The sequence below is a fragment of the Microtus ochrogaster genome, chromosome 17 (assembly GCF_000317375.1).
Source record: "Microtus ochrogaster isolate Prairie Vole_2 chromosome 17, MicOch1.0, whole genome shotgun sequence".
Taxonomy (NCBI): Eukaryota; Metazoa; Chordata; class Mammalia; order Rodentia; family Cricetidae; genus Microtus; species Microtus ochrogaster.
Genome location: NC_022019.1, coordinates 19,013,127 through 19,038,210, shown reverse-complemented (window position 1 = coordinate 19,038,210; position 25,084 = coordinate 19,013,127). Strand labels below are relative to the sequence as shown.

Here is a 25,084-nt window from a genome sequence, read left to right as displayed (position 1 = left end):
TTCCCTTCCCTTCCCTTCCCTTCCCTTCCCTTCCCTTCCCTTTCTTTTCTTCCCTTTCTTTTCTTTTCTTTTCTTTTTTTTGAGACAGGGTTTTTCTGTAGCTTTGGAGCCTAACCTGAAACTAGCTCTTGTAGACCAGGCTGGTCTCAAACTCAGAGATTCTCCTGCGTCTGCCTCCTGGGTGCTGGGATTAAGGAAGTGTGCCACCACGACCCGGCCACAAAGGAAATATTTAATTGGAACTTACTTACAATTTCAGAGGTTTAGTTTATTACCATCATGGCAGGGAGCGTGGCAGCATACAGGCAAACGGTGGTAGAGAACTAGGAGAGTTCTACATTTGGATCTGTAGGCAGCAGGAAGAGAGGGAAACTGAATGCAGCTTGGGCTTTTGAAACTTCAAAGCCCACTCTAGTGACACAGTTCCTCCTCCAACAAGACTACACCTCATAATCCTTCTCAGTAGTGCTACTCTCTGATGACTAAGCATTCAAATACAGGCGGCTATGGGGGCCACTCTTATTCAAACTGCCACTCTCTCCATTTTTCAGTGCCTACATCTTTACTGTTGAGCTTTATTATCAATCTTAGGTGATGTCTCTCTCAATTTTATTGTTCTTCAATATTTTATGGGCTAGTTTGGATCTTATGTGATAGTCATCTTTCTGTCTCTGAGATAAAACATATGAGAAAATCATCTCAAAGGTGGAAATGTTTGCTTTGGTTTATGATTTCAGAGACTTCAGTTTGTGATAGCTTGACCCCATCACTTCTGGCTGAGCCAATACTGAACATGGTTCAGAGTAGAGAACACAGTGCACCTCTTAAGCTGACTATGGAATGGAGCAAGTGAAAAAGAGCCAGGGGCAAGAAATATACCCTTCAGTGGCTCTCCTCCAGTGACGTTCTTCCTCAGCTAGATGCACCTCTGACAGTTCCCACCACTTCCTGATGGACCATTGAACTGAGCCCATTGACAGATTGTCATTCTTGGTCCAGTGACTTTCTAAAAGTCCTGTCTCTGAACATTGCTGCCTTAAGTACCAAGTCTTTAGCGCATGAACCTTTTAGGGACATTTCAATCCAAACTATAATACCACTTTAATTTTAGAATCATTTTACTGAATCTATAGATCAAACTGAGAATACTGAAAAATCTTGACAATGTGACTTATGTTATTTTTATTATTTAGTTCTCATATTTTATTAGAGTCTTATTGCTTTCCTCATGTTGATTTTGTATATACTTTATTAGCTGCTTTATGTATAACTTTAAATTTTGAATGTTCATGTATAAAGTGTGTGTGTGTGTGTGTGTGTGTGTGTGTGTGTGTGTGTGTGTGTGTGTAGAGACATGGTCTCCCTATGTGTCCCTGGCTGGTATGGTACTCTTACATAGACTAGACTTGGTGTGAACTCACAGAAATTAAGGATTAAAGACATGTGCCACCACACTGTGCTTAACTGTATTTTTTTATTATTATTTTGGAGTCCATTCGTTGCTCCTTGTTGAGCTATAGCAAAGCAGTTGAGTTTTATGTGCTAACCTTTTTTCCTGTATTCTTGTTATAACTTTAGTAGATCTCATAGTCTATTGATTTTTGGGATTTCTGTATAAATGATCAAATAATTTTAGACAAAGGCATTTTTATTTCTATTGTGTTTCTACTCTCTCATCAAAAATATACTAGCTATAGGCTTTTTGTGAATATTCTTTTTTCTTTTATTGAAAATAGATTTTTTTCCCTCACATAATACATCTTGATCAGGGTTTTCTTTCCTCCTCCTCCCAGAGCCTATCCTCCCATCCAGACCCACCTCCACCCCCTTTCTGTCTCTCATTAGAAAACAAACAGGCTTCTAAGGGATAATAAACAAAAACTAATACATCAGAATTGGACAAAACAAACAGAAGGGAAAAGCCCAAGAGAAGGTACAAGAAACAAAGACCTATCACTGAGGAATCTCATAAAACACTAAACTGGAAGCCATAATATATACATAAAGGACCTAGAGGGTAAAAAGAGAGAAAAAATAAAATGAAATTATAAAATAAGATTAAAGAAAGAAAAAAAAGGCCTGGCATGGCATTATGAGATAAGGAACCTCCAAGGGTGACATTAAGTTCAGTTCTGTTGGTTGTCTACTGCTGGGCATTAAAGATTAGGTAGTTTCCTCAGTAAGACTCTTGGAGGAAATTAAATTTTCATTTTCAGGTGTTTATTGATTGGAGATTGAGCTGGGTTAGGAATGAGGGCATGTGTCCACTTCTTTCAGCTCTAGGTCCTCATCTTTGGAGAGGGGATAGCCCAAGAAAAGGCTCAAGAATCAGAGATCCACTTGTTCGTTCACTCAGAAATTCCATAAAAATACTAAGCTGAAAGCTATAAGATATACACAGAGGACCTGGGACAGACCTGTGCAGACCCTGTGCATGCTGCTTAGATCATGTTGATTTAGAGGGCCCTGTTTTCTTGGTCCTCCATCCCATTTGGTTCTTAGACTGTTTTTGCCTCCTCTTCTATGGGGTTACCTGAGACCTAAGGGGAGGGATCTGATGGGAATATCAAATTTAGAGCAGAGTGTTCCAAGGTCACTCATTCTCTGCATAATATCTGGCTGTGTGGGGGGTCATCTGCTGCAGGAGGAAGCCTCTTTAATGATGGCTAAACAAGACTCCTATCTATGACTACAGTAGAACGCCATTAGGAATCATTTTATTGCTATGCTCTTTTAGTAGAACAGTAGTATTTGATTTTTCCTCTAGGTCACTTGTCTATCTAGTCTCAGGTTCTTGGTCACCCGTGCAGTGTCAGATAATGGGTCCCATCTCCTGGAGTGGGCCTTCAGTCAAATCAGATATTGGTTGGTTACGCCCACAGACATTGTATCACCACTGCACTAGCATCTTGCAGGTAGGACACCATTGTAGATCAGAGGGTTTGTGGCTGGGTTGGTGTTTACATTCTGTTGGTGGTGTGCAGAGTACCTTACTTTACCAAAGATGCTAGAATGTAGACATGAAGACTATGTAGGCACCCGCTTAACTTCATCATGTTCAGTGAGTTGTGTAGGTGTTGCTTTCAGCAATGGCCCTTGCCGACTGTTTGTGGAGAGCAACCTAGAGTCTTGGCAACAGTCTGGGTTGTTTGGGGGATTCCCACGGGACCCCCTTTGGCCAACAATTCAATTAAATGTAACCTAATCTTGATACTAGATGTTTCATTTGGTAACAAGGGATATAGAGTTGGGTCTCTGTCTCCCCCATTATTTGGCAATTTTATTTTGATTACCATTATATCTGTATATATTTTAGGAGGCGTCCATAATACCCCTCAAATGGCCCTTAATTTTAGCTGTCTCTAGATACATGTTTTTCTGGGAGTAGAGTTAACTGCCCCCTCAATCGTATTATGTACTAAATGGTTGATTCACCTGGTGTTTACCCCAGCATGTCGTATCAAAACAGTGATCCTGGCAGGTTAGCTGTTACCATTCTTCGTGACTCTGCCACTCCTGCATGATCTATGCACATCTACGAATGTCCTTAAGACTGACGACTGCCCCCTCAGGCTATACAAGTAGGATGAGGTTTCCTGACATATTTATATCTTTTTTTTGTTGTTGCTGTTCACATAGAAAACCCAGGTGAAGAGGAAATCCAAGCACAGGAGAAAGTAGCTCTTTTGTTTCAAGACTTTGTATAGCACACTTAATACTTAACAGAATTTTACTGTTACTAGAGATAGATTACATATTTCTGGTTGCCAATTTTTATATTTCAAAAAATATAGGCTAACAAGGACACTGTTCTGTTTTTATTAAACTTTATTTATTGTGTATGTGAAGGGGTGCATGTGTCATGACATGAGTGTGGAGGTCAGAGGACAACTTCCAAGAGTAATTTTTCTCTTTCTACCATATGAATGCTGGGGGCAAAACTCAGTCAGTCAGTCTTAGGCATGAGTGGCTTTACCCATGGGCAAGCTCACTGTTCAAGGATTTTTTTTTAAACTTGTGAAATTGTAATCAGTTTCACAGATTTATGTTCTGATAGCTTAAATTGTAGGTTTCTCATACTTTAGTTTTATTTTCAAGATACTTATTGTCACCACTTGGTGGAGCTCTTTTATAAGCTAGAATATTGTCAAAAGACAAGCTCAAATAAACTGTTACTAATTTGGGGTTGTCATTAGGGTGGTTCAAGTGAACACAACTAAATAATAGTGTAATAGATAGTTATGTAAAGTGTTGGTTGTATATTTTGATTTAATTTTTCAATATGTAATTGAAGGTTTGATGTTTTCACAATTTTTGTTATACAGTTCTAATTTTTCAATGCTGCTTTTCATAAATTTAGCAGTTTCTATTACTTTGTTTCCTATTTTGCAGTTAATGTTAATTAAGAATATATTTGGTATTAATGAAGAAAATGAAAACTGCTTATGATCCTAATAGCTTTAGAGATAACCCACTTAAGAGATTTTGCATTACTTTTCTTACCTTTTCATTTGTTTGTTTCTACATAAGTGGAATAAAAATGCAAATAATTTTGTAATTTATCTTTTCTCTTAACTGTTGTATCTTGGACATTTTTCCCTTTGCTTGTACTATTCTTTAAAAATACCTTAGGATTTTGCATTATTCATAATATAGCTCTAGTATGATTTAGCCATTCATTTTAAGATATTTAGGTGTTGGCCACTGTTTGGGGTATGTAAGTAACTATTACAACATTTGTTACAAGGATCTTAACCCAACTCTCCAATTACTTCCACTGGATGAAGTCTTAGCTGTACAGTAGTACAATGGAGGACTTCTAAGGATCCTGACATATATTAATGACATATCCTTTTCTTGACTTATTCTAAGAATAGCATACCCAGAATCTGGTTTTTGAAAGGTACTTTTTTAAATTTTGCAAAGTGTTTATCTATTTTCCTCCACAAGTTTTACCTTTTTGTGTGTGGTTGTTTTGATTGAGAAATGATTCTTTTTTGTTTTAATAATTTTTAAACTGCTGTTCTATGCCCCCTTTTAATAATTTTAAGCATTTTTTTTTAAAGTTTATGTGTACGTGTGCAAGTACTCATGGAAGCTGGAGGTCAGAGGTGTCAGATCAGTGGTTATGAGCCACCTGATGTGGGTGTTGGGAACCAATCTTGAATTTTCTGCCAGGGTGGTATATACTTATTTCATCCTTTTTACAATTTTCAAGAAAAAAATTTTATTTGTAAGTTTTTCATAATAAGGTTTATGGAATTATAACAAAACAAAATCAGTTTTAATCTAGATTGTAAGCTGGATTGGAAATAATGCCTTGACCTTAACAGACCTTAAACCCACCAGAATTCACTCCCCTGCCATCAGGAACTCATGAGGGTCTCATGCTCAGAGCAGCTGCAGGCATAGGGAAACAATTTGTTTCACTCCAGCAGGCAAAGGGTCTGAGACAGACAAAGAAAGTCAAGGGACCTGGGGTCTGCAGCCCCCAACACAGTAAGTACTAAATAGTCATCCCTGAAAATATATACTTACAAGCAGAGGGATAGGGATACAAGGGAGGGTTTGGAGGGAAGAAAGGGGAGGGGAAATGATGCAATTACATTATTATCTCAGAAAATAAGAAAAGTAAAAACATAGGCAAAAGTTGATGTTTTATTTTCTGAGAATATATCATTGTCGTTGTAATGGGGTGAATCAATATTGTTCAGTTTCAGAAATGGAAGTATGTAACAGCTTCCACATCAAATTTATTGTGTTAGTTTTCTTACATTAAACTATATCAGTTTAAGCACATAGTTCAAAAAGTTGATGGATGTATTTACCCATGTAATTACCACCACCAAGGATTAGAACTTTCTCATCACACCAGAAGGTTCTCTTGCCATCTTTGTATTTGCTCCCCAAAACACCCCCTTGTCCCTGGGTAGCTGCTGATCTAGTTTCTGACATTGAAGATGAGTTTTTATGTTTTCTGGAACTGTGTATGGCAGGATATGCTACTATTCTGTGTCTAGCTTTTTTCTCTCTCTCTCTCTCTCTCTCTCTCTCTCTCTCTCTCTCTCTCTCTCTCTCTCGTGACTTTTTTCTCAGGGTAATGATTTTGACTTATCTTTGTTACTACATTTATTATGACTTCCCTTTTTTGTTAGCATCTGTTGCATAATTCTATTACAGTTTGTTTATAGAGTTACCTATGGTTATTTCTGTTTGGTTCTATTTCTGTTATATTTGTTTTGTCTCTAGTGTGGGGCTACATTCATTAGTAGTGTTTTAATTTCTTCAGGGCATAAGTATTGGGAGTAGAATTGTGATGTAGAAAGTGTATGTTTAAATTTACAGAAACAGACCAAACTTGTTTTTCAAAATGGTCATACCATTTTAAACTGTATCATTGGCATTCACTTGCACATCCTCCTTAGTAACCATTAGTATTGTAATTCTTTTTAATTTCAACTAGTCTTATGGATCTACAGTTATATTTTAAAGTATTTATATTAGAAGGAAAGGTTTATAGTTGGATAATGGTGAATTATCTATTACCTGTAATCATTTGATAGTCCAATACACTCCTTCTTCAGCTGGTACCTGAGAGTCCAAATATGTAAAGTGTGTCTTACATCTGTCCTCTCAGCAAATAGTTCTGCCTGATTATTAGACCATTAGATAATATGACACTCATTTTATCTTAACATGATCCAGATTTTACCTACAAGATATATACATTTAGAAGGTGGCATATATTGTTGAGGGGAAAGGATGCTACTAAGAAAAATAGTCTACTTACAGTGTTAGCCATTTCTCATCAGTTACTAAATGTAAGCTGGACACTATGCTCAAGGCGTTAAACATAGTCTCATTTAGTTCTTATTAAGTGAGATTTGCATTCAATCCATTGTACAAGTGGGTTTTTTAAGAAATTGTACAAGGCCAGAAAATACCTGAATGAACAAAGGGAAATAAAAATGGATAAATTAGAGCAAAAGAAGTATAGTCTGATAAATAAGGTAGCTTTTTTGTTTTTCTTGGAAAAAAAGTTAAACATTCTAGAATCTTTTAATGTTGCTGTAATGATATTGGGCTACTAAGAAACAGTTTAAAAGAGCTGACTGACTCCGAGTTTCCCAAAGTGGTTTAACCTTTTAATCCTCCTTGTAATTTTTTGCCTTATAATATAAATTTTGAGTGTTATATTAATACAAAATGAATTATTTTTAAGTATATACCATTATAAGAATTAAAAATACATATTTTGATGTTTAATAAGAAAAATCATGTAATTCAGCTTTAGTGTGGTATTAAGTATGTGAATGATTTAATAAATTTTTGACCCTCTTTATTCCTAGGAAGGATATATTCAAAAGAAGAAGGAACTCTGGGGCATCTGCATCTTTGTTGCAGCAGTTGACCTAGATGAGATGCCATTCACTTTTACTGAGCTACAGAGAACCATAGAAACCAGGTAAGAACTCTGTCATAAAAGCTCTGCCATTTAAAAAGTGCTTTTATTGTTTTGATACACTTTAAGAAATTGGTGGAAATGCTAAAATTAAATACAACAAATTTGGGATAAATAGTGAATTGCCATTCTATGATAGGGTTGGTTAAAGTTTATTTAGTTTTTAAAAAGAACTTCTTATTATGTTTTGCCTGCATGTAAGTGCGCCATGTGCAGTGCCTGAAGAGAGCAGCAGTCCATGTGAGTCATCATGTGAGTGCTGGGAACTGAACCCTGCTCCTCTGGTGTTCATGGGCACATACATACCCTACAGAGACATGCGCGCACACACGTGCACACACAACTAGAAGTAAAAAAAGTCTACAAATCATTAAACAGGTAGTGAGTCTATCTTAAATTTAGATAAGATTTATTTAACTTGAAGACTTTGGCATAGTAGATGTTTTAATTACATACATTTAAAAGCTACTATATATTTAGTATTGATTATGATACTTGACCCAGAAATTCCTCATCATATGTTTTTTGAACTTTAAAAGTATATTAATTTGTTCTCAAGTTATTAACAGATTTTGTCTTAAATTAACTTATAGGACTTCTGTTATTTCCTTTGTAGTATATTTACATTATTTCCTTTGTATTATATTTACAAAATACAGCAGTAAATAATTTTACCAGATTGGTAAATAAACATATTTCTTCTTAAGTGAGATAATCTGTAATGAAATATAATTAGTGTTTTAGTTAAATTAAGTAGATTAAGTGACTACATTTTATAGCACTTTTCTTACTACCTTTAAATAAAGTCTGGAAACAGAGGCTGTGTACAAATAAATTAATATATGCATGTATGTCTAAAAAGCACATAAATAGCCTAAAGAGTTCACAAGAGTCAATTCCTGATATAACAGGCACTATCCCCCTCATCCCTTCTCTTAAATTACCCTAAAAGAAGACAGCTTTGTTAGAGCAGCTTTCCATAGTGTGCATTTTCTCTCAGGACAGGTATTGTTTTCTGTAAACATGTGGACTGTCCTTGTTGGGGAATAGAAGGCTTTGGGTGAAAGATGGCTGTCTGTTCTAAGAATAAATAAATGAGAACAGTTTTCAAATAGGAGAAAGGAAGCACTAGAGTGAAAGCGAACTGCATGGTTTTGTGTTGGAACTGAGTGACTCTATGGGAACTTATTTAAAAACATGCAGATACAGATGACTGTTTAATAATAGGTACAGTGTGTTTTAGAAATCCGAAAAGAATGTATTTTAAATGTTTTGCTGTGTGCAGGTAGTAAATACTTGAGGAGATAGATATGCTTACCTTCAATATACAGTGCTTACATCCATGAAAACATCACATGGTACTCCCCTAAAATGATACAATTCTAGGTCTTTTATTTCAGTGAAAAATAAATTTAATTTAAATATCCATACACATTATTTAGAAACAGATATACATACTTTTTATGCTTCTGCTTTTCTTGTTTTTTTAACTTGAAGTGGATATAGTCAGGAGTAGGTAGGTATTGGGCATGGGTTGCTTCTAGTAAAATGAAAAAACAAGTGCAGCCCTTCCAAAGGACACACAGTGATTTAGTGTAGAGCTGGAATATTCTGAACTGAAATATATATGCTTTGAAAATTAAATAACAAATTTTGATAGCTATTCATGCATTCTTTCTCTATTCTTCATAGTGTCTATAAATTCTTTGACTTACTAAAAGAAATTGATACCAGTACCAAAGTTGATAATGCTGTGTCAAGACTATTGAAGAAGTACAATGTGTTATGTGCACTCTACAGCAAATTAGAACGGTAAGATAAAAGTTTTATTAGGCTTACATATTAATTTTTTGTTTTTTATTTTTATAACCCATTTTCACATTACTGTTTAGTTAGATTTAATCTGGGAACTGTAATGTATTTAATGGAAGTATTAAGTATTATTCTGCAGCCTTATCCTTTTTGCTATTTTTTATTAGTTCTTAGGTAATTTATCTATTCATAAACATTCTGAACACTTGCCCTAAATTAACTGTTTTTACTAGCCTTTCCTGTCATTCGCTTCTTCTGATGCTGAGCTTGCTTCCCATCTTGCCTAGTAGAACTTATAGTTCTGAATAGTGATCTAAATTTTAACTTTTTCCAGCTTAGAAAGAAATAATATTGTCAATGGAAGGTGTGTGACCTGTGTTATTAAACTGTGTTCTGTACTCCAAGTGGTAGTCATGAAGACTCCACTTGCACCGTTCAACTGGAAAATCTTGACTAAGCATAGCTTACACTTTTTAAATTGTATTTTTCAAACAAATTATAGTCTTCTAACCCAAGTATTATAGTCTTTAATATGACATATATCTGCTACTGTTTTGGTGCTCACTGCATTTGTGCAAGGACATATGATAAGGAACGTTTTAGCTACATAAGCCACTTTGTAATAGGATGGTAAAAAGAAAGGAGGAGGCAGGGTATGGTGGTACACACCTTTAACAACAGCACTCAGGAAGCAGAGGCAGGCAGCTCTCTGTGAATTTGAGGCCAGTGTTGTCTACACTGTAAGTTCCAGGACAGCCAGGGTTACATAAAAAGATCCTGTCTCAAAAATAGAAGGGGTGCAGTCCTTAGATCTTCTGGGGTGAATGGGGATAGGGACAGCTAGAAATAGTATCTTCACCTTTGCTATTTAAGTGGTGTGTTACTAAATCTTGAGAGTTGTGATGATGGAAGTGAAAAAAGGTCCCAAAGGTTGGCCTAGGGGTTCGCATAGGGTCTCATATATGTAGGACTACACTTAAACTCATAGAGTCCAGGCTACATTCCCATCCTGCTTATTTTTTGAGACAGACCATCCTACCCTGGTCTTGAACTCATGATCCTACCTCAGCCTCCTAGATGCTGGGATCACGGGCATGCACCACCATTTCTAGATATGCCCTAGAGCTTTTGAAATAATGCCTTGCTTTTTCTTTCTTCTCCCTCCTCTCTCTTCCTTTTCTCTCCATCCGTCTCTCCCTTCCTTCCACACTTACAGACTTAAATATATAAATCAGTATATACTCTGCTTGTGACAGTGCACAAGGGAAAACCAAGGCAATAGTGCATAGCTTGCTAGAATTGTGGTAGAGATTTTGTATCCATAATAAACAAAGTAAGCAAAATTTTCACTGAGCCAGTTGTTAAGGAAATGATAGTGGGCTGGAGAGATGGCTCAGGGCACAGCATATACATGTGTGTAATCAACAGAGATACACATGCATAAACATAAATAAGAATGAAATGAGCAAAAGAAAATTCTATACAAATCAATATTAAAACCAAACAAACAAAAACAAGACCATCAAATTATTTCAAGTTCTAGAATTTGAGGGCTTGAAGTCATCTGGGGTGGTACAGTAGCTTTTTGCTATAATAATTTTATTCTATTTTTGTGTTTAAAGTATTATTTTCCCCCTTCCTTTTTCTTCTTACTCCTCTCAGACCCCCCACTCTGTGCACCTGCTTCCTTTTAAATCCGTTGCATTTTCTTTATTGTTGTTACATGTACACGAAATCTGCAATCATAACCTGCTGAGTCTATTTAGTGTTACTTCTTTGTGTATGATTTTAAGGCTGACCATTTGGTATTGGATAACCAGTTAATGCGGGACGATTCCTTTTCCTACCACTGAGACATCTCTCCAGCCCTTAGTGTTACTTCTTTGTGTGTGATTTTAAGGCTGACCACTTGGTATTGGATAACCAGTTAATGCGGGAAGATTACTTTTCCTACTCTTAGCATTTCTTAATTGCCTAGAGTTGTTTGTCTAGGGTGGGGCCCTGTAAGATTTCTCCGTCCACATTTCTATCATAATTTTGATTGAATACGTCCAGGTAGTTTTAGTCTCTTGTCTGACATCACTATTCTGCTTTGATACTAGTTTCTGTTTTTAAGTTATTTATTTATTTATTGTACTTTCCATTTATAAATTGTAGTTGATATCCTGGGAACTTAGAGAGAAGTAGACAAGGATATTAAAAGGGGAATAGTTTTCAGTGACTTTTTAGGCTTTACAGAATATTTTGTTTAAGTGGCTTGCCATCTTCTTTTTCTCTAAATAGAGAACAGTGAGTGATCAATAGAAATACCGTGAAACCAACATTTTTTTCTCTCATATAGTAATCTTAAGACCGCTAAAGTAAATTTTCTTGTGTTTACATTTTGAAGAGTAACTATAAGTAGTTTGGAAGGGTATGGAGAAGAAACTTTCAGGTAATTTTTTAGATGCCAGAAAATTCAGAGGAGAAAGAAGAAAAGGATAGTGTATCTACTACATATTGAAATTCAAAAGCTTTAGAAGTTATGTGGGCAATTTTGAAGTGTTCAGGATCTTCCTGTATCCTCTTTCCTAAGGACCAGTATCAACAGCAGTATTTCCAGGTTAGTTAGTGGGATCCAGGACAACAGTTTCACAGAATTTTCTTCAAGCATAACTGGAATATGAGAGTTAATGATGATTATTGACACAAACATCAGTGAGCAATAGAATTTGGATCTTTAAGCTGTGCTTCACTTAGAGAATCATTGATCTGAGAAACCACCAATTAGCTCCCAGAACCCTTCCCTGTCATTTATAGTTAGCAAACTGCACAGGAAATGGGAACAGTAGCAGTCAGTGTTCCAAAGCTAGCCCTGTCACTGTGGCCGAGCTTGAGATTCTTGTGATGGTCCTTCTCTGTCTTCTCCTGCAGCTTGCCCTTATTATCATCTCTCTGTGTGAAGCTGGGTTTGTCTACTCTTAAGGTTGTTGAGCCTTCTTGCATTCCTCTGAGCACCACCTAGACTGGGGCTATTCAACAAACTAACCATTAAAGTATCCCATGATGAGCTGTTTACAGAAGTATGTGTAGATTCCTTTCTACATTATGAAGTACAAATGTGCTCTTATAACAGAGAAGATAGATGTTCCTATCTATCCTTCCTTTCCTCTATCCAAAGCAGTAGTTGGATGTTTCATCTACCAAAAAAGGAGAAACTATAGGAGGGCTTAGTGGAGAAGTAGTCACACAGATCTGGATTCTAACTTAATCATGAGCTTGTGCTGTGTGATCTTGGATAAATGAGTTTCCTATGTTGGATTCCTTGTTTTCTAATGTCTAAAGCTAGTGAGAGTACCTATTAGTCAGGTTCCTCTAGAGCAACAGAACTAATAGAATGAATTTCTATCTCTCTCTATATATATATAGAGAGAGAAAGGGGATTTATTAGAAAGACTTGCAGGTTGTGGTCCAGCTAATCCATTGTTGGAAAGTCCAAAAATCTAGTAGTAGTTCTACCACTAGTGGATGTTTCTACTAGTCTTCAGTGTATGCTGGAATCGTGAAGAAGTCGGCTCTAATGCCAGTGAAGGAGTGGACTTGCTAGCGAGATGAGAAGTCAGACAAAGAGTAAAAGCTTCCTTCTTCCATGTCCTTATGTAGGCTTCTAGCAGAAGGCACGGTCTAGATTAGATCTGGATTAAAGATCTGCAAAGTGTGCCTTCCCTCCTTAAGATCTAGATTAAAGGTGTGTTTTTCTACCTCAAAGACCCAGATTAGAAGTAGACCTTCCCATTTCAAATTAGGCAGAAACCCCTCACAGTTGTATTATTTTTGGGTTTTAGTTATGTAGACAAGTTGACAACCAAAAATAGCCATCACATACCTGTTAAGTCTTTAATATATTAAATACGGTAATACATAAATAATGCTTTTGTTCAGTGACCTTGTATAAACATATTAAACTTTGCGTGAATATTAGCTTTCAATTTTTATGTTACCATTTACTTACTGTATATGTGTATGTATGTGGGAAAGTGTGTACCCTGATACAGATATGGAGGGTAAAGGGCAACTTGGAGGTATTTATTCTCTCCTCCTACCATCTGGGTTTCAGTTTCAAATTTTGGTTGTCAGGCCCAGCAGCAAGCACCTTTACCATCTGAGATATCTCACAGGCCCAAATATTAGCTTTTATTTTTATTTTTTTAAGATTTATTTACTTATTTATTATGTATACAGTATTGTGTTTGCCTACAGGCCAGAAGAGCACACCAGATCTCATTACAGATGGTTGTGAGCCACCACGTGGTTGCTGGGTACTGAACTCAGGACCTTTGGAAGAGCAGGCAGTTCTCTTAACCACTGAGCCATCTCTCCCCTTATACAGTCACACAGTACCAAGGTGATGCAAGGTGTAGAGATGTTTGATAGAATAGATCTGTTTGATTGAGTTCAGCATTTCCTCAATGGGTTATACATACATTTGTCTTTCTGTTGCTGTGATAAAGACCCCCTACAAAAACAATTTGAGGGAGAAAGGAATTATTCTGATGTACAGTTCCAGAGGGATACAGTTTCTAGTGGTGAGGAAGATGTGCAGTCCCAGCAAGCATGGTGGCAGGACATCCATAAAAGGAAGCAGAGCACCTGAACAGGAAGTGGGTCTGGCTATTAAAACTTCAAGGCCAGCCCTAGTGACGCTCTTTCTCAAGTATGATCCTGTTGGGAATATTTCACATTTGAACCATAGCCACATTTAACATAAATTAAGATCTTATAAGAGAAGTATTTTATGGAATATACTTTAAGAAACTTTATATTGTCAGCTGTTTTGTTGCAAATAAACTAACAAACCGTATTAAGAATTAACTGTTAGTATCCTACTATATCTAAGAGCTCTGGGTTTGATTAAGTGATCCTTCCTTAAAGAATAAGATGAAGTTTTTGATCCTACTGCACATACTGGCTTTGGGGGAGCCTAGGCAGTTTGGATGCTCAACTTACTAAGCCTGGATGGAGGTGGGCGGTCCTTGGACTTCCCACAGGTCAGGGAACCCTGATTGCTCTTCAAGCTGATGAGGGAGAGGGACTTGATCAGGGGAGGGGGAGGGAAATGAGAGGCGGTGGCGGGGAGGAGGCAGAAATCCTTAATAAATAAATAAATTTAAAAAAAAAGAAAGAACATTGAAGAAGATTCCTGACCTCAACCTCAGGCTTCACGTATATGCACATATGTCCACCAAACCAAACATGTATATACCACAGCATGTACACATGAAAAAGAAAATTAATTCAATGATAATTACGATGCTGTATTGTAGAGTATTGTATTTGAGTAGAAGTGATGCAATACATTGTAATCTTAAGTAGGTGAGAAGGGTAACCTCAGTTCTGGTGATTTTGACTAGGGCAAAAGGCTAGAGAAGAAGAAAATCCTGAATAGGGATTAGAAATAGAAATGTATCAAGCAAAATGAATGGGGACTGGAACCAGGGATTCTAAACTACGACAAGTGTGTGTACAACACCCAAACATTGTAGGTTGTATTTTGAGCTGCTAAGTCTAAATGTCTGGAGGTTAGGAAGGAAGGAGTCTGATTGGTAGTGAACTAGGATTACCCTGCAGGCAGTGGAAAGCTGACGAATGATTTTATATTGGGGAATGGCGTAGTCTGATTTGTCCTTAAAAGATCACTCTGGACTTGGTAAAAGGAATTTATGTTTTTTATTGACTAGTTTTAAGGAATAATGGAATAATTTAGCTTTAAGGTTGCTAGTCCTGGATCAAACTAAGTTTTATTTTCCTCTTATTTGTATGACTTCCTGGAGTGTGAAGATTGTGATGCCAATGCTTGTTTATTACAGGATGAACTATATGGATATATATGACTTACTGGTTAGATGGTCATTAGTTACCCCCTGATCTAAGATTCTGGTTTTATCATCAGTTTTGATTTAAAAGTGAGTGACAGAAGCCTTTGTAATTAGAACATGGTAATGTGAAATGTCACTTTGTAGTGGGTAGATAAATTTTAATTTAGTTTCAGAATGCTCATGATTCATGCTACAGTAGTATTTCAAAAGTTACTTTCTAAAAATCATCATGCTAATGAAATTGTTTGTCCTTTCAGGACGTGTGAGCTTATATATCTGACACAGCCCAGCAGTGTGTAAGTAGTTTAAAGCATGTTACTTTTCATTAAACACTTTTTATTTTCTGAACTAATCTCAGACGTACTGATTCAAGTAGGCTTACTTTGGGTTATTAAAAAATATACTGCTTTATACTTACAAATCCTGAGGTGATAAAATCCTGTTTAGATTGCTCTAAAGATACGTGCTTTATATTGCAAAGAAGAGCTAATTAGCTCAGAATTGATTCGGTGTTCTCTGTCACTATTCTGGGGAAAATATAGTTCATTCATTAAATATTTATTGAGGATCTGCCACAAGGATTGTATTAGCAATGCTCTGCATATTTTTATATAAGAACAGATACATTCTAAATTAGGGGACTTGAGAGAAGACTCTGCTTAAGAACACTCCTTCTTCCAGAGGATCCAGGCTTGATTCCCAGCACCTGCATGGTAGCTCACAGCTGTCTGTATCTCCAGTTCCATGACATCTGATGACCTCTTCTGGCCTCTGCAAGCACCTGTCACACAAGTGGTGCACAGACACATACAGATAACACACACACACAAACACACACATAAACATACACACACAATCTCAATTACAAATCCTAAATTATTTTGAAAATGCCTACCACTAGCTAGAACAGTACGCCCATGTTCTTTTCTGGACACCTCAAATAGTCCTGGTCATTTTCTGCCTCATTAATGCAGTAGAATTGAAATGCTTGTTGGAATGCACATTTATCGATTTATATAAACGTGTTAATTCTAATGAATGACCATTTTATGGAAGAATTCTCAAGGTGAAATGTTCATAAACCAGAGCCACCTGAGTTCTTCTTTTTTCTTTTTTGCTTACATTGTTCATCTTAACTAGAAAACAAAGAGCAAACAAGTGTAAAAGTAATTAGAAACAAATTAAAGTAGCTTGAGCTTTATATAATTTAGATTAGAATAAATATTTTGTAGGCACACCAAATGAACTGAGAGAAGTTGAGTTCAGGTGTGAATTGTGCTTTTAAAGAGGACTGCCATCCATTATGTATGTCTTTAACTCATGTCTACAATTTAAAAGTAAAGCTGAAAACTTTGTCCATGTCTAATTTTTTTATTGCTTTGTATTTGTTTGCCAGGATATCTACTGAAATAAATTCTATGTTGGTGCTAAAAATTTCTTGGATCACTTTTTTGCTAGCTAAAGGTAAATGAACATGTTATTACATGCTGATTATAAAGTATGATTAGTAAGTTGTTCATTTGGAATAGTGTAAGTTTTTTCAATTAATATAGACTACTGTATTCTCTGCATGGTTTATTAAATGTAAACCATTTTTATAATTATGCTAACAAAGACATCATTAGAAATGTTTCATTTCCTACCTTTTCTTCCTTCTTTCCTTCCCCCCTTCTTTTCTATTTTCTTTACATTTCCTTTTTTAGCAGTGCTGGGGATGAAAGTCACAGCCTAGTGAATTTTAAATTTTTAAAATTGATTTTATTTAAATTTTACAAAAGAAAAGTTATAAGTAGAAATAATAAGTATTTAGCTACTTTACGTGATATTTCTTTGAAATAAAATATTTCCTATTATAATCTTTATTTTTCTTTTTTGGCCTTTTATTTTGGTAATGTTATTACAATGAGAAGGGAAAATTATAGTCATTAAATGCTCGTACCTATACCAAATTCAGGGTGAATGCTTGTGTTTTTCTTCTTCTGACTTGGACAAAGTAAAATTTGATGGGAGACAAGTAAAATATGAATAAACCATGATGAGCAGTCAACAGATATGAGAATTCAGTATACTGTGCTGATGGAAAACAGCCTGCATCCCTTCTGTCTTAGTCAGTGGTGCTGGAGAGGAGCTGAGAGTTCTATATCTGGACTCACAGGCAGCAGGAAGAGACAGTGAGACACTGGACCTGACTTGAGCATCCGAAACCTTAAAGCCTACCCACCCCATGTGACACACTTCCTCTGCACCTCCAGTCATGCTGCTTGTGTTGAGTGTGGAGGCCATGTTCATTCAAATCATCACACCACCTCAGTACCATTAGAGGGAGGGTTTCTTCTATCCAGGTACTAGCCAGGCCTGACCCTGCTTAGCAGCTGAGATAGGTGAAATCGGGCATGTTCAGGGTGGTATGGCCATAGAGAGAAGAGGGACTCGTACAGCAGTGTGCATTAATCTGCCTTGAAAACCATAATAATGTCTCTTGGCACATCCTCCTCCCGCTCCCCACTTTCTAATTAATGCATTCTACTGTCTTCATTTTACTATCAAAGACTTAGCATCTAGTCATCTGTAATTATAGTTACCTCAAGCCTTTAGTCTCAGTTCTATATTTAAATGCCTTCTGTGCCCATTCATTACTTCAGTATAGTTTCTCATTTCTGAGTCCTTGATTTTGACCCATTTCTTAGCTAGCTAGATTGTAGCATCAAGGATTTAAAATTGTTTTATACATTATTTTTTTTTTTTTTTACATATCGTATGTGCTTGTACGTGTACGCCTCTGGCTTGGTGACAAGCACTTTTGCCTGCTGAGCCATCTCTCCAGCCCATTGCATTTAAAACACTAGCCCTTTGATGTAATATTCCGTATGTTTGACGTGTTAATGGAGAATGTCCACAGCATTTATTCTTGAAAGACAACTTGACTGTGTATCCTGTTCTTGAGTCATTTTACCCCTCAAGGCAATATTTTCTAGTATTGAATGTTGATTTTGTGAAATCTGAGGCTCGCTTAATTTCCTCCTGTCATTAAGTTACTGAATACCAAACGGGTTCTTTTTTAAACTTGAGGTTTAGGTCTGAAGGTGTGGCTCAGTAATTAAAGCACTTGCAGTAGAAGCCTGGTTTCATTCCACATGGCAGCTCCCAATCTCTGCTACACCACTCCCAGTGCATTTGTTACCCTCCTCTGGCCTTCCTGCCACCAGGCATATAGGCAGGCGAATGCTCATATGCAGAAAATAAATTTAAGTAAATGAAACTTAAGTTTGAGGTTTAATACCTTTACTAGGATATCTGTTATTTGAATCATTCTGTATTCATTTGTGTTACAACACTTTCTTTTAAACTAGGTATTCTGCCCTTCTTTCTGAGACAACTTGATGTTATTTTATTCTGTTAGGTTTTCTTTGAACATTTTATCAGTTTGTTCTCCATGTTTCTCTTATTTTAATTTTTTTTTCTTTTGGGCAATGCTGGGAATTGAGCCCAAAGCTTCATGAATGCTAGGCAAATGTTCAACCACTAAGCTGCATCCCCAACTTTGTGTTATGTGTAGGTTTCTTATTTCTGCTGTCTTTTGTTTCCATCTAAACTCTTTTGGTAATGGTGTTATTTGTACCTAGTCCTTTCTTAGCTCATCTGACTCCTTGTTTTTATGTAAATTGAGACCAGTCAGCTTTTCTGTTTGCTTGTTCATTTGTTTTAAGGCAAGTTCTTGACTTGTGGCCCAGACTGCCTTTAACGTAGTGATCTTCCTGCTGGCATCCCAAACAGTGGAGATCACCATAATGTAGGATGACTTGCTTATTTATTTGTTTGTTTGTTTTAAAGGTATTTTCTTCCTATTAGGTTCTCTGATTTTTCCCCTTTTGTGAGTTTACTTTTTCTTTTGTGAATGCCTTTTTCCTTCATATATGGGATATGAGTGGCTAATGCTTTCTTTGAGGTAGTTTGAGAGACCCTCCCTTTATTCCCTTTATACTTAATGTGCAGTTAGTTTGTATTCCCCAGAGAATTACAGTGTGCTGTAAACGGGCGTTATGCTACTTTTAGTCAGAAAGTGAGGACGAGAGTAGAGAATTTATCTGAATTCTGTACTTTGCCCTTTTCCCAATCAGCACAGTATACTGGAATATCTGTGCTGGGCAGCTAGCCATCATGGTTTACTTCCCTTTTCTGTAATGATTACTTCTCCCTCCAAGCCAGAAAATGAGAAGTGAGCGTGCTGCTGGAGAGTTGTTCCGGATTTGGTATTGCTGCTGCTAGCACTTGGCTAATGTGTTTACCTTTCAGAGTGTTGTTAGAGCGGAGAGGCTGTTCATCTGACTTCGCTCTGCTCCTCTTACTTGGATGTGCCTGATAGCAAACTTCACCTGTTTCTTCACCACCATTAACTTTCAGTTAGCGTGCAAATTAAAGAGTTTCCTAGTGACATTTTCGTATCATACATTTCTGCTTTGTGGTTTACACCCCCTGTAATATTTCTTCACTGAATTCATTGCAAACATACTTTTGTACCATACCATATAGACTTAAAACACCCACTTGATACAAGGTTATTCATTGTCTCACACATTTTGGGAGTTTCAGTATTTGTTATTGTTATTACTGGCTTAGCAGATAGTCCAAAGGTAGAAAGTGAATCAGCTCAAGCTTCTCCTTTATATAAAAAGTACTTATTTACTTTTATCTGTGCATGTGAGTGTTTTACTTGCATATATGTATATGTACCACATGTATTCCTCGTACCTCTGGAGACCAGAGAGGGCATTGATTTCCTTAATGAGAATTAGAGACACTTGTGAGCTAGCTACCATGTGAGTGCTGGGAGCCTAACCTCTGCAAGAGCAACGAGTGCTATCAACCATGAGCAATCTCTCTGGCTCCTACATCTTTCTTAAAAATAATAGAGCTATAAGCAAATAGGCACTTGCTGGATTTGATTATAATTTACATTATGTATAGGTACTTATTACCTGTATTTATTTCTATGAGCCTTGTAGTTGTATGTTATATATGTTACATAAACTTATTGTTTTAAGTTATATATGTATGTATGTATGTTACATAAACTCTTAGGATATTATGTTAAATAATCATTTCAACATGACCTTATAATTATGCTCTGTTTGGGTTTTTTGTTTGTTTGTTTTTGAGACAGGATTTCTCTGTGTTGCCCTGGCTGACCTGGAACTTGCTCTGTAGACCAGGCTGGCCTTGCCTCACAGAGATCCCCTGCCTCTGTCTTCCAAGTGCTAGGATTAAAGGTATGCACCATCACCTCCTGGCTTTTTTTTCTTTCCTTTGTGTTTTCAAAACAGAATTTTTCTGTGTAACAGCCCTGGCTGTCCTGGAATTCACTCTGTAGACCAGGTTGGCTTCTGTAGACCAGGTCTGCCTCTGCTTCCCTAATGCTGGGATTAAAGGCATGCACTGCCACTGCCCAGAAATTTTGTTATTTCTTAATGGTTTTCATTAGTGTAACATTTGTAGGGGATTAAATTGAACATATGAGATACTTTATATAAATATTTAGAGTGAAAGATTAGCTTGCATCATGCTTCAGCATTGTTTCTGAGAGTAATGAGCTTTGTAGGTCACACCAAAATAGGAAGCAGATTTTATAAAAGGTAATGCCAGATGATTTTAATAAGAATTAATTCTTATAACCCCCAGTTTTAAAGCTCTCATTTTATGTCTTGAATCTCATCTTTTTAATTTGGTTTTGCAACAAAGAGAAAAGTTTTCATCATGGCTCTAGTGATTAGCAAATTAATGAGCATATGGATATACCATTACATTTTTCTCTGACTTAAAGGCACTACTCACTAACTTTTTTTAAAAATGGGAATCTTGAAGCCACTGAGATGCCTTTACACATAAAGGCATGAACCGCCAACCTGGAACCTGAGTTTGGTCACTGGGACCCACATAGTAAGAGAACCAGTTCATGCAGGTTGTCCTCTGATTGACACACGTATTTTAAGGTACATGTACACACACAGTTTGCTCACAAACGTGCATATACATGCATGTACACACACACAGGTAAGTAAATAATAGTTAAATATAAGTTTTAAATATTTAACTGTGGATCTTTTTTGTTTTTAGGAGAAGTATTACAAATGGAAGATGATCTGGTAATCTCGTTTCAGTTAATGTTGTGTGTAGTTGACTATTTTATTAAGTTCTCACCTCCTGCACTACTCAGAGAACCATACAGTAAGTATTCTAAACAATGCAGTGCTCTTCTCTATCTTCATGAGTGACTTACTGAATGTCTTTTAGGTCCGATGCAGTCCTAAAACTGAGAGGATGATAAAACGTTAGTCAGGAATGGGCTCTGCCTTTTTCTCTTAGCTTTGCTTTACTGTGACAATACCTGATGTGATCAACTTGTTGGGGTGTGATCGACTTATTTTTAGCTCACAGTTTTGGAGTTTCCATCACAGTTTTGGAGTTTCCAGTCCACAGGTGATTTGACACCTTTGCTTTGAGCCTGTAGTGAGGCCACATCATGGCAGGTGCACACAATGGAGTAAAACTGTTCCCCTTCTTCTGGAGTTGAGAAAGAGAGTAGGGAGAGGATGGACTCCTATTATCCTTCAAGAGATGCACTGTAGGAACCCTCGGACTGGTTAGACTCTGCCGGTAGCTGCAAGCTGGGGACTGAGACTGACACGTGGGCCTGAACATCTCCAGATTCAAATCAGCAACCTTCAAGAGTATCAGCTATAGAAAAGAAGATAAAACGTTGAGCAAATAATCAAGAATGTATGTAGTAGGAAGTGCTCTAGTTTAATCAAAACAAAAATTGGGGGGAGTTTTAGAGATATGAACATTTTTACATGGCCAGTGAGATGTTCCAGCCTAACAACCTGAGTCCAATGCCCAGAGTTAATGGTGGAAAGAGAGAATTGGTTCCTGAAAGTTGTCCCTGACCTCCAGAGATGTGTCCTGCTTCCCCTACGTGCTCATGCATGTGCACACACATATACACCCACACAATAATAATCATAATCATAAAATTAAAATAAGGGCTAGAAAGATATCTTAGTGGCTAAGAATGCATATTGCCCTTGCAGAGGACCTGAGTTCAGTTCCCAGAACCATGTTGGGTGGCTCTCAACCTCCTGTAACTTCAGCTACAGGAGGATGCAGTGCCCTCTTCTGGACTCTCTGGGTACTATACTCACTTAAATATACCCCTCACACTACACACACACACACACACACACACACACACACACACGCACGCACGCACGCACGCACACACAGGCATGCACGCACACACGCGCACACACACATAATTAAAAATATAATTTAAAAATTAAAAAGCAAGTTTTTATAGTAGCAGTGGAGGGCTAATCAACGACATAGAAAAGTATTATTTGAAATGAGTTTGAGGAGTAGGTAAGGTTGGGGAAATGTTTCTTTTGAAGAAGCAGGGGAGATTTGTAGTAAAGTAGAACAAAAGATGGAGATTTGATCAATAACTTTTGGGAAGGGGGGCATTCTATGGTAGCAATTTAAGTTTTTATTTTTATTGGATATTGTATGCTATATAACTGATTTTTTTATATGAGCAGTAACTGATACTGTTTCAGTGGGTAATGAGAAGGAAGGGAAATGTATTTAAATAAAAATAGCTGTTGATAAATAGATAGCATTAAGCAAAATAAGTGTAGATTAAGTATTTCTTAGACCAGAGATGTTTCTTTTGGTCTCCTCAAAAATAGGACTTTGAAATCACCTTTTTTACAGTAGAAAATGTAAGCGTAGCTAAGGACAGGCTGATCCCTAGCTCGTGAAATGATAAAAGTATTAATACTAGTGATAAAACATAGCAGATCATAATTTCAAGACTAAACTTCATGCTGAAGAGGATTAAATAGTGAAGACTTAATTCATCTTTGTGAACAATGACTTCTTGGGGAAATGAAGTCTGGATGAGAGTTTTGACAATGTATTAAACCTATGTTGGTGGAAGAGGCAGAAAACTTAAACTAGCGAAATTACATACAAAACAGGAGAAATTTTAAACTCTACAATAAATAGTAAATATACTTCAAAAGTCCCCATCCTTTAAATGTTTCTTTTGCCTGCCTTTTTCTCCCTTGTTTATATCAATGTTGAAACTTTAAAAGTTGGTATATATCTGAGTGTGATAAATGCATGTTTTTTTTTTTAAATCCCAGCCCTGGAAGACAGAAGTAGGCCAATCTCTGTGAGTTCCAGACAAGCTGGTCTACATAGCTTGTTTCAGGACAGCCAGAGCTACAGGGTGCGATTCTGTCTGCAAAATAAAATTAAATAAAAAGTTGGTGTACTGTGTTACTTTATTTAGATTGATGTCTTTGTTCTTTAGATAATTGAAATCTGTACTTCATTGTTACAGAGAAACCAGCATGATCAACTGAATTGACCAAGTACAGTTAATTTTTAATTAGCTTTTGTGATAGGGATTTCAGATACAGTGATGTGGTTTGTCTCCATGTACTATGACCTGGCTTCAGAAGATAATTTATGACCTGTCTGTAGCCTCATATCCCACAGGTTCCCACAGCTTGTGGGTGGTTTCAACCTGGTATCTTTATCTGCAAAAGAGAAAGACTTTTTAAAATAGTACTATTATGACATCTAAAAACTGTTAGTTACTCTTTAATGCCATCAAATACTTTGTAAGTGTTCAGATTTCCAGTTAGTGTATATATTCAATAGAAGTTTCTTTTCTGTAGGCTGACTGAATCAGAATGTACATGAAATCTCTACTTTGTGATTGGTTAATAAACTTTTTTTTTTTTCAAGACAGGTTTTCTCCGTTGTTTTTGGTTCCTGTCCTGGAACTAGCTCTTATAGACCAGGCTGGCCTCGAACTCACAGAGATCCGCCTGCCTTTGCCTCCCAAGTGCTGGGATTAAAGGCGTGCGCCACCACCGCCCGGCTTAAACTTATTTATTTATTTAGAGGCAGGCTCTCATTATGTAGCCCATGCTCTCCTGAAGCTTGCTATGTTGACTGTGCTGGCCTCCAACTCAAAGAGATCTTGCCCTTGTGAGGAAAGGCGTGCTTCGATCACTATGCCTAGCTTGTTATACTTCTAAAACTTGCTCCTCTAGGTTGTGGATATAGTTCAGTGGTAGAGCTTAGAAGGCCCTGGTTCTAATTTGTAGCACAAAACAGTATTCTGCTTCTTTCTTCTCCCTCTCTCATGCTTTATTTTTTAATATTTAATATTAATTAATTTAATATTAAAACAAATATTTAAATAATTAGAGTACAGGATTTGTACTTATCATGTGTACAACATATGTTTTGCCAACACCTACTCTTATGTACCAGTTATGTGCCTGATGCCTGTGTCGGCCAGAAGAGGGCATCCTATCCCCTGAAACTGAACAGATAGTTGTGAGCCACAATGTGAATACTAGGAATTTAACCTGAGTCCTCTGGAAGAGCAGCCAGTGTTCTTATCCACTGAGTTATCTCTTTAGCCCCTTACACTACAACCTTAAATACTTTATAATTTGCTAATACTTAAAAGGTTTATGCTATGTTTATAAAAGAAACCCATAAATATTTGCTTATTCACTTAAGGATCTAAAAATAGAGAAAATGTTTATACTTACTTAGTATTTGTTTGTGGGGTAGTAGGATTCCATGTGGGGCTGTGTGCGGAAGTTGAAGGAAATTTGCATGAGTCAGTTCTTTCCTTCTCCTGTAGGGGTTCCAGGGATTGAACCAGGTTGTCAGCCTTGGCAGCTAGTGCCTTTGCCCAGAGTCATCTCATCAGCCCAGGAAATAGTTTTGTTCATGTATTCTGAGTAGAATATACTTATAAGTAATTTATAAATTATTTGTTTATCATACTTTCTCCGGGTTTATGGGATGTAGCATTTTGGGTATAGCATTTGTAGAAAAAGAAAAATGTGAGTTGCTAAAACTAATAACAGTA

General features: G+C 36.8%; 1 protein-coding gene across 1 annotated transcript in view; it reads left to right on the top strand.

Annotated features, from left to right (window-relative positions):
* Positions 1-25,084, top strand: part of Rb1 (RB transcriptional corepressor 1) — a 129,375-nt gene that overhangs the window by 20,563 nt on the left and 83,728 nt on the right. Inside the window, exons 3-8 of the mRNA XM_026783172.1 lie at positions 7,350-7,465; positions 9,155-9,274; positions 15,387-15,425; positions 16,526-16,593; positions 21,241-21,351; positions 23,328-23,356. Of these exons, the coding sequence (XP_026638973.1) occupies positions 7,350-7,465; positions 9,155-9,274; positions 15,387-15,425; positions 16,526-16,593; positions 21,241-21,351; positions 23,328-23,356 (483 nt within the window). The remainder of the gene's footprint in view (positions 1-7,349; positions 7,466-9,154; positions 9,275-15,386; positions 15,426-16,525; positions 16,594-21,240; positions 21,352-23,327; positions 23,357-25,084) is intronic.